The 16975-nt window shown below is 39.0% G+C and overlaps 1 protein-coding gene across 3 annotated transcripts; it reads left to right on the forward strand.

Annotated features, from left to right (window-relative positions):
• Positions 1-886: 886 nt before the first annotated feature.
• pdgfbb (platelet-derived growth factor beta polypeptide b) lies at positions 887-15757 on the forward strand. Of its 3 annotated transcripts, none has more exons than XM_017685602.2 (7): positions 887-1707; positions 7999-8095; positions 9349-9411; positions 10801-10994; positions 12086-13154; positions 13662-13830; positions 14026-15757. In XM_017685602.2, exons 1-6 carry the CDS (start codon positions 1645-1647, stop codon positions 13814-13816), a joined length of 1641 nt encoding a protein of 546 aa, XP_017541091.1. In that variant the 5' UTR covers positions 887-1644; the 3' UTR covers positions 13817-13830; positions 14026-15757. The 3 variants fall into 3 exon arrangements, with proteins under 3 accessions (XP_017541091.1, XP_017541100.1, XP_017541107.1); XM_017685611.2 differs by having other exon boundaries at positions 13662-13825; XM_017685618.2 differs by having other exon boundaries at positions 1691-1707; positions 7999-8091.
• Positions 15758-16975: the final 1218 nt, after the last annotated feature.

Raw genomic sequence — 16975 nt, forward strand, 5'->3', positions numbered from 1 at the left:
TAATAGCTCTTTTTCACGCACATTTCATGTAAATGTACATGTTTCAAACTTTCTGCTTTGTTGCGGATAAATATATAAAATAATTCTAATTTGCTACAATGATATTATTAACAATATATTAAGATAGGAACTGTGATCCAATGCTGATAAACAATATTTTAAGGTACATATCAGCAGAAGCTTATGTTGACACATAAACATTTATAAAAGAGTGTACCTGGATGAGCATTACAGAGAAATCTTAACACAGTAGCTCAGAATCACACAAATATTCTGATCTATAGGAATACAATAAATATCTCATTGAACATCTGTTTAAATATTGTTCAAATCTTCATATCTGTCTGATGCCGATCTCATTTTTCTAAGCAATCACCAACCAATACTGATCAAGATATCAGCATATATCCCAAATAAATGAACAGCCAGAGTGCCTTATATTTCAAGTGGTGATCAAGCCATGAGGCCAATAACTTGAAAAGACATACTGTATAAAATTACATTAAATTATGAATATCATGTAACAGCTTCTTGCTGTTTTCAGCAGGAGCAAAATATCTGAAAGTAAGTATCTAGATTATGATATTTAAACGTATTATCGTATATAAATATCAACGATTATAAATACAAACACTTCCGGTGAAAACAAACAAATAATTACATTAGTATTTTTCCTATACCGTTTAAATATGGTTTCCATCAAGTTAGGGGCATCTGGGGACTGGGGGCAAGTTAGGGGACATTCTGACCTCACAAAGAGCTAAATACATGGCTGCACACACACAGAAGAAACACACACACACTCCCCAAATATGGGGCGGCCCTACCCTGAAGCCTGAAGGGGCGGGAAAGATAAGAGCTCTCAAACTCCCGCAGTTCAGCAGAAGCGCTCGAGCTGAGCGTAATCAGGCCGTTCGGTCCGCGCGCACACCGATAAGCCTCCACAGAAAGGAAACAAAAACGTCAAAACTCACCGGCTCATGTCGCTCCACACAAAACCAACGACGAGAAACAGAGCACTGGATGTTGATTCATCACGCCTGGGCCAGCCGGACCTCTGTGGAGAGAAACGTTTGGAAGCCGCTGGTTAATGGGCTGTGCCGTGGGGCTGAAGCTGAGGAGTTAGTTCACCTCCACATCCTCGAACCTGCTCACTGAAATCTCCCAACTATCTACACGTGGCGCTTGTTTGCCGTTTCAAATGATGCTAACACAACGTGTGTAACAGGCGACCATCTTACTCACCGTTTAACCCACGACTACAAGACTTGGTGTAAACGACTCCGTTTGAGCTTTTATATCGCGCTGTATGGCGGGAAGCGCGCGACGTAAATTCCATCTCTGAGGAAATTTACAAACTTTAGCACGGCCACCGGGTCCGGCAGTGAACCGCGCTCAGACTCGAGCTCAGATGGACCGCTTTCTCCACAGAAAACAGACTCACTCGGCTGTGGAAGGCAATCTGAACGTCTACTCACTGGACAGGATCTCGAGCCCGTGCCGCTGAGTTCCACCGAGGAGCCGTTAAAAGTGACTTCTGGTGTTTTTTTGAGTTTTGCCTCGCGCGTTCAGGAGAGAGCGGCTCGCCTCGCGCGCCCCTTTAAATGCGCGCTGTCTCGCAGAGGCTCGCGGCGGAGCGGCACCATGAGCGCGAGGGTCTGGCTGCTCGCGGCGCTGGCGGCGTGCGCGCTCTGCGGTTCAACGGAGGTAAGCAGGAGGTTCACGAGCGAGTAACACTTGACTATCTGTGTTTGACAGTCTCGCGGACGGAGCGCACGTGCCTGCGTGCACGAGCGTCAGTTTACGTTACCTTTATGTACATCACCGCATGTACTGTGTGTCTTGTGTTCATTTATCAGCATCTTCCTTCAAACTGAAGCAAGTAGAAAACAACTGTGCAGAAAACGTCAGTCCAAGTGCGGTAGAGCTACGTTCCATTTCAGGAATAGTGTAGAGCAGAGGTGGACGATATGGCAATAGTATATCGCGATACTTTAAGACGATACGATAATACGTATCGCGATATGGATATAAAACTGGAAAGTTTGAGTATCACTAATTTTAATGAAATATGCGATTGGTCAGTGTTCTTTCAGTACTGATTATATCCATGAATTTATTACAATAGCAATAACATATTGTTCAGGCCGAGTACAGATGGTGGAACCTGTAGCACAAGACGAAAATGTGCAGTAAGTGCAATTCAACATTATACAGTGAGCTTCAGTGAGATGTTATAGACATTAGAACACTTTAAATACAAAAAAAACTTCATTCACTAAAGTCCTTCTCTGTCCTCAAATTAGCAGCAGCTGGGAATCATTGCAGCTGCTGTGTGGTCAGAACTCTGCATTCATCTGTATGGTGCCACATAAAAGGCTGCAACACTCGTGTGTGTGTGTGTGTGTGTGTGTGTGTGTGTGTGTGTGTGTGTGTGTGTGTGTGCGTGCATGTGCGTGTGGGTGTGTGTGAATGTGTGTGTTTAATTCCTTGTGGAGACCAAAGGTCCCAAAGGAAAACATAAGCATTTGATTGGTCCTGATGAGAAGTTATTTCTTTTTTACTAAAATATATTAAGGTTTAAAGTTAAACTGATCTTTCTAAACCTCTGCATAAGTACATTATTAACAGGCTGGCAAAGTCATTCAAAGGAGTTTTATTTGAAGTGCTCTGTTCTATGAAAAACGTGCCAATTCAGAATTGTTCAGAGTGGTCGTGATAGGAACCAAACATCTAAAGAGTTTAATGCTCCCAAAAGCTACCTCACAGTAATTTATTACATAAAATGGTTGCCAATACACAGCATGAGACATTGTTTTACAATAGTTCTTCAGTAGGCTTTTGGTAGAACAAATTGATTGTTTTGGCAGAACAAATCATAAAACATTGAGTGCATTTACATGCACTTAATATTCAGGCAATGGAAAAAAATCGTGTCTACAGCCAATAAACTTACAGAAGAAGGCATGAAATTAAGGTAACGTAACCTCAAAATTAATTCCACGACTTTCAAAAAAAAAACTTTACCTGTAAATATGAGCATACTTTATATAGAAAATACTTAAATACTTAAATCTCTCATTTCGTCAAGCATATTTGGTTTCATCGTCACTCCAAAAGTGTATTGCTGCCATCTCGCGACAACATTGCTTGCTTATTTCCGGTCTGTTTTAGCACATGTGCACTGAGAAATCCGAAAGAAATGGGGGTAAGAGTATAAATGCATTGAGAAATCTGATTATCGAGCTAAAATCCAGGTATTTTTATCACATTTCTTAATTGAATTTCTAGTTCGGAGTATGGTGTTTACATGACATTTGAAAAAGGAGATAACTGCAGAAATCGAATTATGATTGGATTAAGTACATGTAAACACACTGTTTTCCAGATTGATCACTGTTTTAACATTATCAGCAACTACTGAATTATATTGAGATGTTCAATAATTGGTGGAATTCCTGCTTTAAGGTTAGTGCTAGGTTAGATGTAGCATAGCAGGATTTTGCTACAGTCATATATAATACAATGGAAACAGCCCATGAAAACAGGAATGCAAACCTCTGTGTGTGTGTGTGTGTGTGTGTGTGTGTGTGTGTGTGTGTGTGTGTGTGTGTGTGTGTGTTTGCGAGTGTGGGTGTATGGGGGTTGGGAGCAATTTCATACATTGATGTTACTCTGACAGCAGTTCCCTTTTACAGTGACATTATAAGGATGGCCATTGTTTGAGTCTGATTGTCCAGAAGGAAAAGTCAGTTTATTTAGAGCATCCTCTTAAATATTTAATTGTTTTACAGCCGAGTCATCATCCACCTCTGCATTAACAGCCCATATCTGCCCAAGAGGTGAACGTTTTAATGAAAGTGATTGCATTAGCAGGGAAAATGCTTATGTTGCCAGAAAACCAAGCATACAGCTTAAACCTTTGACTCTTTCTTTTGACTCATTAGTATTGTTGCTTCTGGATTCGGTACTGTGTAAAATTTAACATCCACTGTGGACTCCTTCCTGTGGGTGTGTGTGATTATAGATTTTTTTTGTAGGTTGCTTTTTTTGCTCTGTGAATGGCAGGTAGCTTCAGGGGATGAGTATTTTTACGTCTTACTTCTACAAATGCACATGCATTTTTAGGAAGTCCCCCTTGTAAGTGCATCATTTTTCATCTTTTTATGGTGTGTGATTTAGATGGAAAAAAATTCAGAGGATAAGAAAGTGAGACATTTCAGTGGATGAAATTAAATGCATACTACGGTAAGTAGGCAAGTAGCCTCATGTGTATGGCTCATGTTTAATTCATTCTTAATCTAAGTGTTGAGTAGAGGCATGCTTAAACCTTAAAGGGGGAATTCCACCCTAAAAAAATTCAATCTTTTTTATTGTCTGTTAGCTGCTGAGAAAAAGATCATAACTGCTAGAAGACACACAGTTTGTGTCATGATTCATTATAAGCAAATGTGAAAATATTCTAGGTCTCTTAGATGTCTTTTTCAGAAAGCTATTAGCTAAATTTCCTTCGGGATCAATAAAGTATCTCTCTAGCTGTCTATCTATCTATCTGTCTGTCTATCTATCTATCTATCTATCTATCTATCTATCTATCTATCTATCTATCTATCTATCATTTTTTGTACTGAGGTGTGCATTTTGGGTTGGGTAGGCTTTGAGTTGGATTTTAAGAGAGTTTTTCAAAACAAACCATATGTTTGACTTATTACATACTAAGGCTTATTGTTCAGTAAATACAGGGACTTCAATGCAAACGGACTGAGCTATTCTTAGATGTAGAAGTGTGTAATAAAACCTTGGGCTCGCCTGTGGACCCTGTCCGTTTAAGAGGGTCAGTCTCAAATACAAAATCAACATTGTACTGATGAAGATAGGTAGATAAGTCACTTACATTCTCGGAAGACATGTCTTTCACCAAGTTTTGACTATGTTCTCTTTGAATACTCTTTGAACATCCTCACAATCTTTTGATTTATCTGCTTGGGGTAAAGGGCCAAAACGTTTCCACCAGAGAGGTCTTAAAATCCCCAAATCGCACATAGTTTACTCTAATACAGTGCTGAATAAGTGTGAAACATTTGTGAAATGTGAAACCTTTTCCATGTGGATCACTTCACTTCACATGGAGATCATGGAAGTGACCACATTGATGCTTTGCATCAATGACACCGTGTGACCTATCTTATTCACTCACACACACACACACACACACACACACACACACACACACACACACACTTGTCCATAATCTAGTCCGCTTATCCTTCTGGGTCACGGGGTGGGGTTTGGTGGGGGTGTGGTTTATTGCTGGAGCCTTAACCCCTTAACAATCCAGGTTTATTTTGTATATATTATTCAGTAGCTACAGGGATTTCAATGCAAAATAATGGAGCTATTCTTAGGTCATAGAAGTGTGCTATAAAACTTTGGGCCTGGATTGTTAAAGGGTTAATTCCCCTAAACCTTTAGAAACGCACTTTTAGAATAATAATTAGCTCCTTTTAGGGACAGTTCATCGGGGTTCACTCTAATATTTATCGTAAAACTTTAAAACATTGCAATGGGACTTTTTTTTACTCTATATTGTTCAGCACTAATGTGTGCGTGCCTGTGCATGCTTGTGTGAGCAGATCTACGTATCATTATCATCTGTCATTTTTCTCCAGCTCTCTTTTCTCAACATTGCATTCCATTCCTTCTCTCCAATCCCATAGAGTACTGCATCTGCTCATTACATTTATTTCAGCAGAAATGTAATCAGAATCAACTGCACATTTACTGTTATTCTGTATAGTTTGGCTGCAGCTATACATATTTTAATCACTGCTTTCACCACGTGTAGAGAACGAGTGTGTAGATGCCAGATGAAGCATGCTGCTATCTTTTTCTTTTCTGGAGTATGTGTATGTGTATTTATGCAGTACAGGCATTCTCTGGAGTATGTGCATATACAGAGTCTCGTAAATGTTTATGCCCAGGTTGTATGTGCAGTTCTCCAATAGCAAAGTGTTTATGTCATATTTTCCTGCTCAGACACAAATCATCATGCCAGCAACCTCCCAGTGCACAAAAGTCTACACTATAATGAGTGCCAAGCATCAAATTCAGTCAGGAAATCTCTTTGGCAATAATTTAATTAACTTGTTACCTGAGAATTATTAGTCTTGTTTTACTGAACTGTTAGAATGTAATTAGGTAATTACATATTTAATAACATCATTACTCAGACAGTGTATTCATTTTCATACTATTTCAACAAGTTTACACCTGCTTTGTGTCAAGAAATGACAGAAACATGGCAAAAATGTAAAGGATGTTTTTCCTGTATGTACAGTCACTTTTGCAGATTAAAATCATAATAACATGTCTCTTATTTTACTTATGAACCCAAATGTGGTATCGATTGAATGTTTAGATTCCACACATCTGATAGAATTTCAGACCGTTAATATCGAATTACATCATGCTTTTATTATTGCTGTAGATAAATGTGACCTCTGAGATTAATATTCCAAACCAAATTGTAAGTTATAAATATATACAGCACAATGCATGATGTAGAAATCATCACAATGGTGCCTAGACAAATAATTAATCAAATAAAGTGTCATTTTTTTCTGTCTTCAGTAAGTGGCCTGTGTAAAAGTAGATTATGAATGTCACTATTCACAGGTCTCATCTCCTTTTTTTGTTTCATATGAACACAACAGCTGCTCTTACATTGTGTGGAAATTTCATGATGAACTGACCAAGAGAAATGTCTTAAAATAAAGTCTTCCTACGTTAAGCTGCATTAAAAGTTAAGAATGGTTTCCCCTCTCCTGAAAAGTCCTTGTATTTATAGTAAAAGCTAGAGTATGAACAAGCCTAGAGGGCTTATACGACCTTTACTGTTTTAGTGACAACAACAATTACATGAGCATTCAGATCATTATAAAGACCTAAAATGAGCTGGAATAAGGAATCATGAAAAATTACTAGGTTTATTCTGCTTTCTACCATGTTTATACTTTTCTGAAATAATAGTTTAAGCACACGACGACATCTCAGTGATTTAGAAACATCCTTCCAACTGCCTTTGTTCATCTCTCTCTCTCTCTCTCTCTCTCTCTCTCTCTCCCTCCGTACCCATCCTTCACTGATATTTTCTTCATCACTACATCCCCCACTTCCTCCCTGCCCCCTTTCCTGTCCTGTGTCCCCGGTAAATGCTGCCATATGAGAGGTATAGAGCAGTGGTCAGCCAGTGGCCTCTGTCTGGACATGGCCTATGAAGAGAGCCCTTGTGCTACTACAAGCATAACTGCTACTGTGAGACAAACCAGCTTCCTCCCTTGATCTGCACACACTCACATGCCTATGTGAACAACAAAAAAGACACAAGCACACCGATGAGACTACAAACATATGCTTTGAACCTTTAGAAGTAGAGTTACTGCCTAACTTTTGCTATATGATTTAAATTAATTACATAATTGAATATATAACGGGATAGGGATGTACATAACAAATTATATTTACATTTGATTGAAATTTGTATGCCGAATGTCTGTAGCTGGGACCTTTTTTCAGTTTGTTTTGATGTGACACAATGAAAGAAAATGTGGCAAAATGTAAAGACGCGTTTAAAGATATTGTCTTTATTATTGTGTATAAACATAATGGTAACTTTAATCAGATTTAAATTTGGGAAGAGTATCTTTTTTATTTACAAACAGATATGACAATAGTAGATTGTCCACTCACGTCCTTAGAAGAGTCATCCCTGTCGAATTCTCTTAGAATGCTTAGAATCGATTCATCCGCTTGCTCGCAGTTGATTCATCTGCTTGGGAAAGGAGTCTGAAGCACAACAACGTTACATTTCTGCAAGTTGTGTGCATTTCCACATTTCCACCAGAGAGGTTGCCATATCCCCAAATTCTACATAGTGTAGCTCTAATTAAAATAAGTGCTCACTCTCTCTCTCTTCCTCTATCTCTCTCTCTGTCTTAGAGGGATCCTCTCCCTGCACCTCTGGCTGACTTGGTGAAGAGCGGCTCTATCTCCTCCTCAGAAGAACTGCAGCTACTGCTGCTTTCTGACTCCGTAGGTAAATCTGCCTCCATCCAGACTCACCATGTCTCAGTGGTATAGCACATCACACCATAACAGGTCACATCCTGTTTTTAGCATTCACAGTTACCCCCCTGCTACTTCTCATCAATAAATGTAACACATTTGTTTTGAATGAAATGAAACCCATGTTCTTTTGCTGAGATTGCCTCCAGCCAACATAATTGACTGTTTCAGTAGAGGCTTGCTGGTTGTTGCAAAGGCTTTTTGCAAATGTAGCATCCTAGGATGGTGACACATTTAGGGTCTCAACCTAACTTATCTCTAATGAGATTACATTGATCTTGAATTACCAGCTCTGCTAAATTGAAGGAATATAGTACATCACATAACATACACGAGATAAAACTTGGGTGTATACACCAAACAGTGTGTTTAACTGTCTACATGATTCCCCTTAAACCTCTCTCTGATGTTTATAGCCCGTGTGGAAAATCTACTCTCTTATACTTAATGTCACTACCAGAGTTCACAAAATGTGACTTTGTAATGGAATAAAGTGGTAGCTGGTTGGTTTTGATCAGTCTGTTAAGTCCACCCTAAACCTTTATGACTATCCAGATGAGGTGTCCCTCAAATAAGCTAAGAAAACTCCTTGCTAGGCATTTAGCATACACAGTGTAGTTGAGATGTTTTCTAATAAGGAGATATCATCCAATAAATGTCTTAGCAAAGGTAGCTACAGGATAAATTTGAATAGTGGTAGACAGAGCATGCTCCACTCTGTAGTTGTGTTAGGGTAGAACTGCACTGGGGGGCCTTGGATCTTTTTTCATCCCATTTTTTTAAAACTTCTCTAAGCACATTTAGACCTGTGGTGTATGCATTTGGAGTTTAACATACTATTCCTGTATGTTTTGTCTAAGCTATTAAATACAGTACTGTTGTTTACTGTGTGTACAGTATAGACAGAATTACACACATTGTTCTGTTTTTATGCATGTAATTGACTTCTATAAATCTCACACTCTTTCAAATTAAATAGTACAGCCTCACGAGTTGCAGACGGTCAGAACTGTTGCAAGTGGCAGATTGATAGTCTATATTGTGGCCTTGGTTTTTTTATGGCCAGTTTGTTTAGTCAGCTACCTAAACAACACACACAGTGATTTGTAAATACTATAACAATTCTGTTTGTTCAGTGACACACATACAAACAATAGAAGTCATAATAATAAATATTGACTGAAACTAACTGATGACATAGATTAAAATGGAAGCTTATTATAGATGATGATCAAGAGAGTTCCCATGCCAACAATACCAACAATCGGCTGCCAAGGAGTCTTCTGGGTGAGCTTCAGACATTTCATTATTTTTATACTGTTTTCCTTTCTGTATTGCTCTCTCTCTCTCTCTCTCTCTCACTCTCTCTGTTGCTCTCTCTTGCTATCACTCTCTCTCGCTTTCTCTCTGTCTTTCTCCATTCCTTACTCTGTCTCTCTCCATTTCTCTCTCTTTCTTTCTCTTAATCTTATTCCTTTTTCCCTTATTTTATCTTAGTTTCTCTGTGTCGCTTTCTTTCTCTTTGTATCTCTATGTTTAATCCCCCTTCTCATTCTCTACTTGTATACACATTACACCATCACTCTCTCTTTCTCTCTCTCTGTCTCTCTTTGTCTATATTACTCTTTTGCTTTTTTTGTCTGTGGCTGTTATAAATCAAGTTGAGCTAACAGCGTACTGATTGTACAGATGGTTGAAGGAACCACAGAAATGATTACTTTATGGTCCAGAACCCCAGCTGTCATCTCTGAAATCCATTTTAGTCAAATCTAAGCAAAAAATCTGATGTCATCTTGCTGGCTTGTTGACTGATGGTGTGTATGCACTTGTCTTAATGTGTATGTGTACATTACCAGTGTCTCTTCATCACTCTGAGCACCATCAGCTCTTTGCCCAAGTCAGCAAATCAGCCTGTCAGTCACTGAGTTTTGAGGTGTTCTGAAGCAGCTGCATCAAATAACTGTCCCTCCTGAGGAGAGGAGCTATCATATCAGAGAAAAATGCAGAGCATCCACACAATATGATGGTTTATTACCATCATGCTGAGTGGACTCTTTTTAAGACAACACATAGCACATAATTTGTCCCATACCTACTCCCTTCATCTGCTGAACTTACTGACTGCTAGTTTAATGGAAAGACTCTTCAGCGCTTTCTGCTTTGTAACTTCATCTGCAGTCCTATCACTAAGATGTTGTTGACCACAGTTTTTTCAGTAATAGAACACAAGAGGCAGTGTGTTATTACGAATTAACATCACATTTTTTAACTTCACAAGTTTGTGAAGGGAGGGGCTCATGCTCTGCTTCAGAATGTCACAGTACATGTTAGAATTCATGTTTCCCTCAATGAACCGTAGCTCCCCAGTGCTGGCAGCACTAATGCAGCCCCAGACCATCATACGATATTAATTTTCCCACCAGCTGAACAGAGAAAGAGAAAGTCAAAATATTTTTTGCTAAAGCTTTTTATTAAAGCAATGTCTTTATTAACACATATTTTCTCAAGATGCAAACTTTAATTCCGAAACTGAGCCTGTGTTTATTTGCATGGAAATTCTTAGTAGATAATGCGCTAAATTGGCCACCCACACCATGCAAAGTTGGGTTGCATGGTTGTTAATATTCTGGTTGTTGTAGCGATGATCTTTAAAATGTGTTGTGTTTTATGGTGTAGATGCTCAGCCAGCGCAGCAGGCCCTGTGTAAGGTGAGGACAGAGGTCATGGAGGTCACCCGCTCCATGCTGGACCGCAGCAATGCTAACTTCCTACTGTGGCCGCCATGTGTGGAGGTACAGAGATGCTCCGGATGCTGCAACACGAAGAGTCTGAAATGTGTGCCAGTACTTACTCACACGCGTTACCTACAGGTACAATACTGACAGGCAAAAACAGGCCTTGGGTAATTGTGCTCATTCATACGTGTATGCCCTTCCAAACACACATGTACACAGTTTACTTATTTAAAGATGTTTTATAGTGTTTATGTACCAAAAACAGCCACAATAATTTTTTACATGACCACTATCCAGCCTCCATTTATCCCTCAAATATAGATTTTTGTTGTTGTGTCTTTAAGATTGTCTTCAAGACTAATATATGTAAATTAGCTCTGTTCTTATTAGCTGCCCTGTATTATTGGCTTGTTAAGCCAATTATTAAGCTTATTATTTCAGGGTTTTGAAGCTACATAAGAAAATTATCTTTCACTCTGGTGAGCCACAGCCAGGTGCATAAAGATTAGGTTCAAAAACACTTATTATCCAATACTAATATGACCATGAAAATAATGTGTATTGTATGGAGTTAACCCTAGCATCTCACAGTAATCCACTGTGAGAATTTGGCACCTTTGATTAGTTAAATCAGCTGCCAGATGAGATACTGCAGGTAGATGGACATGTTGGCCATTGTATAATTGAAGCTTTCTGTATGCTACCGTTATTTTGAGCATTCGAGTCCATTCAGAGCACAGTCCTTATTACTAAAAACAATGCCATATAAACACATTGTCAGCAACTTCACACCCCCTACACATTTATATTACACGTGTTGTTGAGATGAACCTGAAATAAAAGGGTGCTGTGTCCCTTCATTCTGTTCTCCTCCTACATGGCCAACACTGATTGGCTACAGCTGCTAAAGGAGAACCCTACGCTGGACACTTGTGATATTTTGGAACATCTGGAAATTTATATAAATTGTTAAGGCTGTATAGATTTAAAATTATAATGTGGTGGGTCCACCAGACCACTGAGTAACACAAACACAAACACCACATAGGGGTTAAATGGCAGAAATGGCCATGATTTTGTGTTGGCTCTAAAGTCTTAAAGGAGTGAAGAACAAAACTTTGGACCCACTAGTGAGCCCTTAGATTTTAAGAGGCTGATGCATTCTCAGTGCATTTGGTTGTAACACTCTTCAGGCAAACCCTCACTCATTTCCTGTTCTTCCTCAGGTAATGAAGATCCAGTATGCGAATAAGCGTCCAGTTTATGATAAAGCCATTGTCTCAGTAAACGATCACGTAGAATGCCGCTGCCAGCCTGCTCCTCGCCCTGCCCCCCGCAGGAAATCTCCTGCCCACAAACAGGAAGCAAGAGATCGCGCAGGTAAACCACGCTATAAAGATGAACTCCACCGCCGAGATGAACTGAAACACAATCAGAGGCTCCGGCTGGAGGACCTGCTTGAGCCTAGCTGGTTGCCCAGGGAGAAGCACTCTGAGCCTGCTGGATTTCTTCCTTCAGATGGCCAAGAGATATTCTTTGGACATGATGGCAGGACCCATAATAAGACACACCATAGTGGACACAGAGGTCATTATCATGGAGATGGGAGGAAGCATAATGGCAGTTCCAATGGCACAAGAGCAGGGTCTACAGAGATACTGACCATTCCCTTACCCAATCACACAGAGACGGAAGAGACAGAGAGAAGTTTAACACTACTTAATGCTACAGGACAGAAAGAGCAGTTTCATAAGGACAGAGTAGAATTAGAGATGCAGAAGAATACTACAATATCTGACCACAGCCTAATCAGTCAGGCATATAAAAAGGGATATAGCCTGACTGAATTAGCCAGTCAGATCCCACTGCATGAGTCTGACTTAAGCAGTCAAGTACAAAGGAACGAGTCTCATTCTCACGTATATGTCAATCAGACGCACAATGCACCATCTGTAAGGCACAGCAATCAGACATACAAGGTCACTCCTAAGCCTGCAGAAGAGAAACGAGGGGATGTATTTAGTCCAGCAGAAGAGCCTAGTGAAAGGGTGAAAGGAAATGAGACACCAGAGTTGGAGAGGACACAAAAAGCGACAGAAGAAAAGAAGAGCAGCTCCTCTCTGGTTATGGAGAAACAAGCTTTAGAGGAGGAGAAAGAGGAGCTGCTGCTCCTCCATAAACTCCTTGATGAACAAAAGCACAAGCATCTCCTGAAAACACAAAAGCTCAGTGAACAAGATGACCAGAAACAGCACCACAAGCATCAGCACACCTACACAACTACACAACGTACAGGTAAAGCCACTTTTGCAGTCATGCCCATTGTAACCACCTGTATTCAAGAGGAATTTTACACATACACATAAAACAAAACCTTATATCTCTAAAACCAAGACATACAAAAAATATACTTAAACTGGAAATCTGGCCATTTCTAGTGGTCCATTTGGCATGAAACATTTACACGTTTAAATGTTTAAAAGGTAAATGACAGATTTATAAAGGAAAGAGTGAGAAAATGTAGCTAGATTGTTGCAGCATTCTTTAAGACTTTGTATCCATTTAGAATTACTTTATATTAATATAGTTAATATATGTTTTAATGCGTTCTTGATGTGTTTTATGTATGCTGTTTTATACAAACAAGTCAAAGCCAAGGTTCCATTGTTAATGACTATAAAGTTAATCTAAATTAGTAATCTGTTCTAATAGTTCACTGAAGATTGATAATATATACCTTACCTAAGAAAATGTATTGCATGTTAAACCTTTTTTCTGCCTGCCCTCCTTTATTACCCTTAGAAACCACATCATCTGCACCAGTTAAAGTGTCTCCTCCCCATAAACACACCCAAAAACCTTCTCAACCCCCTCGTCCACCTCCTCAACCCCTCAAGAAGCGAAGAAAACTCCGCAGTCGCATCAGCAAGGCTGCCATGAGAGCCATACTCATGTAGCACTCACAGGTGAGGTAGGTAACTCCACATTCACATTTACACTCATGCCTGCACAAACACATATAGTCAGTAGAAGCATTAAAACATTATTGCAAGCTAAGTAATGCTGATGGGTTTGACGTGATGACAGCATTACATATATGTTCTCTGTGTTTTTGCTGTTCTCTCTCTCTTTCTCTTCTCTCTCTTTCTCTCTATCTCACTCTCAGACATGGTAAGGTGCAGTACCAGTGCAAGAGAGATGTTCTTTCCTGAGTAATGTAATTTGTTCATAGTGTGCTTATCCATGGAGATCCACAATCTACACTACTAATTCTCATCCAGTAACCCTGTCCCTGGGAGAAGCCGTGTTTGGTGGACATTTGGGAACTGAGCTGCTTTTTCCCATGACACAACAGTGACACTGTGGAGGAGGACGTAACTTTAAACAAATAGAACATTTATCACGGATTAATACTGGCAGTTAGACTGGCAATGCAGTAGTTACTGTCATGCTCCCAGGTGGAAACATGATGTCATGCTGTGAAACTAAGGGACTGGTGTGAGGGATGTGTTTTACAGCTCTGAAATGAAAAAAGACTGATCTAGAAGCTTTCCCCAATAGAAAGTATTATGGTCAAGAAGCATTCTGTAATAGGAATCTCTCTAAATGTAAAAATTGGTTGAGAGGTTTTCTGGAATTTAAGAAGATTGGTCTACAATCTTTATGGAATCAAAAGACAGGTCTAGAAGCTCTCTGGAATGGGGAAGGCTGACCTACAAGCTCTCTGGGTTGGAAAAGACTGATCTAGAAGCTCACTGTAATGAGAAAGACTGGCCTAGAAGCTCTCTGGAATGAGAAAGACTAACCTAGAAGCTCTTTAGAATTGAAACAAGGATGGGAGTCTAGGATGGGGAATTATTCTGGTCTGTAAGTATTCAGGAGTAAGACAACAGGTCTGAAGGTTTTCTACATTGAAAATACTGATCTAGAATTTCTCTGGAATAAAAAGACTTCCTGGAATAAAATTCTGGAATGGGGAAGAGTTCTGGTCTAGACATATACTGAAAAACGATAGGTGGGCTAGAAGCACTCTGAATTAAAAAGGAATATCTAGAAGTTCACTCAGATGAGAAAGGCTGGCCTAGAAGCTTCTTGAAATTGAATGACTGGTCTAGAGGTTCTCTGGTATGAAAAGACCAGGCATATAAGCTGTCTGTAAAGAAAAGTTTTGGTCTTTAAACTCTCTGAGATGGAAATACCTGTCTATAATCTGTATTTATGCCATAGGTGAGAAAGAAAATCAGGCAGCACCCTGTATTTTCATCTGTAGCTGGGTGGTTTGTATATGATTGAGAAGTAGCAGCCAGCATCATTTCATTCAGGTGTGAGTCAGTAAAGGTGTTTTATTACTCAACTATTCAAAAAAAATGTCAGAGCGAAAGACAAAGAGCATAGCCGAGAAAGAGAGTACGAGAGATTAGCTACAGCGTCATTCACAAAACCACCGCATTGAGCAAAAGTGTTTCCAACTTTTCAGATTTTTAACTATGCAGTACTGAACTTTCAACCACTTAATAGTCACATATACAGTACATAACCATGAACAGCATACTGTTTTACTTTATTTTTTAATTTAATTTCCATATTATTTAATTTGACTGTTAACACTGGAAATTCACAAAGAACGGATAAAGGGGTTGCAGTTCTGTTGTATTAATTCAGACCTCTATAAATATGAAGGTGCTACATTATGATAAGAAAACAGCTTCACCTTTAATATTATTTATTCTTTTCAGCTCTCTTTATCATTAGTTTATGTTACTATTTTCATGTATTTTGCTATGCATTCTGATAAAAGTATGCATGTAGAGGGGGATATGTGTCTCTAGATGTACATTTGTGTGTCTCCCAGTGTGGCAATGTTTGCACCAGACCAACAAATAAAGAACTAAAACTTACCGGATATAAATTCATTTTTAAATCTGCTTTTTCATGGTGATTTCTATGGTGACTACAGTGCACTGATACAGCATAAGAAAGTAATTTGGATGATGGTGTGTGTACTGTCAGTAAAGACAAATCTATTTGATTTTTTTTATTTACATATTTTTTTTGCGACTCCTTATCTGGTAAGAGCTTTTGGCTATGAACACACAACTGTCTGTTGTGATATTAGATACAGTGCAGTGCAAAAGACAGAGACCTCCCTTTATTCATTCCATTTTCAGTTCAGATGACCATTAAATATATGTTAATTTACTTAAGGAGATTGTTCAGAGGAGATAAGATACAAGGTTACTTAAAGCTCTTGGAGAGCGAGGGGAAAATCAAGCTCAGCTCTTGTTTCAGATCTGAAAAAATCTGTCACGGGTCTGAAAGGATGTGTAACTGTCAAGAAGCCGTTATTAAGAAAAGGAAAGAGTCCAGATCTCAACATCATTGAGTGTGTTTGGGATTACTTGAATCATGTGAAGCAGAAAATACACCTAACCTCTAAGACTAAACTTTGGAGGTCTGGAAAAAACATTGCTGCAGATTTCTTTCGCACATTAAGTACTGAACATTTGGTAACCCTTTACTAACGGGTACTGGTCATATGGCTTTATGACAGCTACATAAGCTTGTTTTGACAACGGACAAAACCCTTCATTAATGTTTATACATGCTTATGCTATTAGGCATCTTCTGGCTCCTTTAGCTAACTGATCAAAATTGGAAAATATAGCCTTTATAGCAAACGATGCCTATTGGACTAAGTATTTATAAACATTTATGTAGGGTTAACTCAGTTGTCATGACAGTCTCATTTAGGTGTTGTGGAGCCTAATGAACGGTGCCATACAGTAAGTCTTACCAAACATTTTCATATTACATTTTGTTGTTGAGGCTTCTGTATAGCTTTTTGTTAAATAATATCAAAATATGAATAACTTGTACTGTGTTTCGACTGGAAATTAAATAAATGAAGTTTGGTCTTTGACTTTTGCTGAGTACTGTATGTGACACTGCAATGAGTCAGCAGTAAGATTTTTCAAAGGAGCAAACCATTTTTTAGTGTTTCCCAAGCATGTGTGTGTGTGTGTGTGTGTGGCATAGTGAGGTATGTTTGTTTGTCTGGTTTTCTGTGGTTTACTTTGTCTACAGTGGTCTACCATTCACTCAGTCTAAATAATTTT

The sequence above is a fragment of the Pygocentrus nattereri genome, chromosome 14 (genome assembly GCF_015220715.1).
Source record: "Pygocentrus nattereri isolate fPygNat1 chromosome 14, fPygNat1.pri, whole genome shotgun sequence".
NCBI lineage: Eukaryota > Metazoa > Chordata > Actinopteri > Characiformes > Serrasalmidae > Pygocentrus > Pygocentrus nattereri.

Excerpts from the sequence above, each read along its gene's own strand:
- pdgfbb (XM_017685602.2), top strand. The coding sequence starts at position 1,645 with ATGAGCGCGAGGGTCTGGCTGCTCGCGGCGCTGGCGGCGTGCGCGCTC. Across the intron at positions 8,096-9,348 it reads GCTGCTTTCTGACTCCGTAG|ATGATGATCAAGAGAGTTCC; the intron begins GTAAATCTGCCT and ends AGCTTATTATAG. Across the intron at positions 9,412-10,800 it reads GCTGCCAAGGAGTCTTCTGG|ATGCTCAGCCAGCGCAGCAG; the intron begins GTGAGCTTCAGA and ends TTTATGGTGTAG.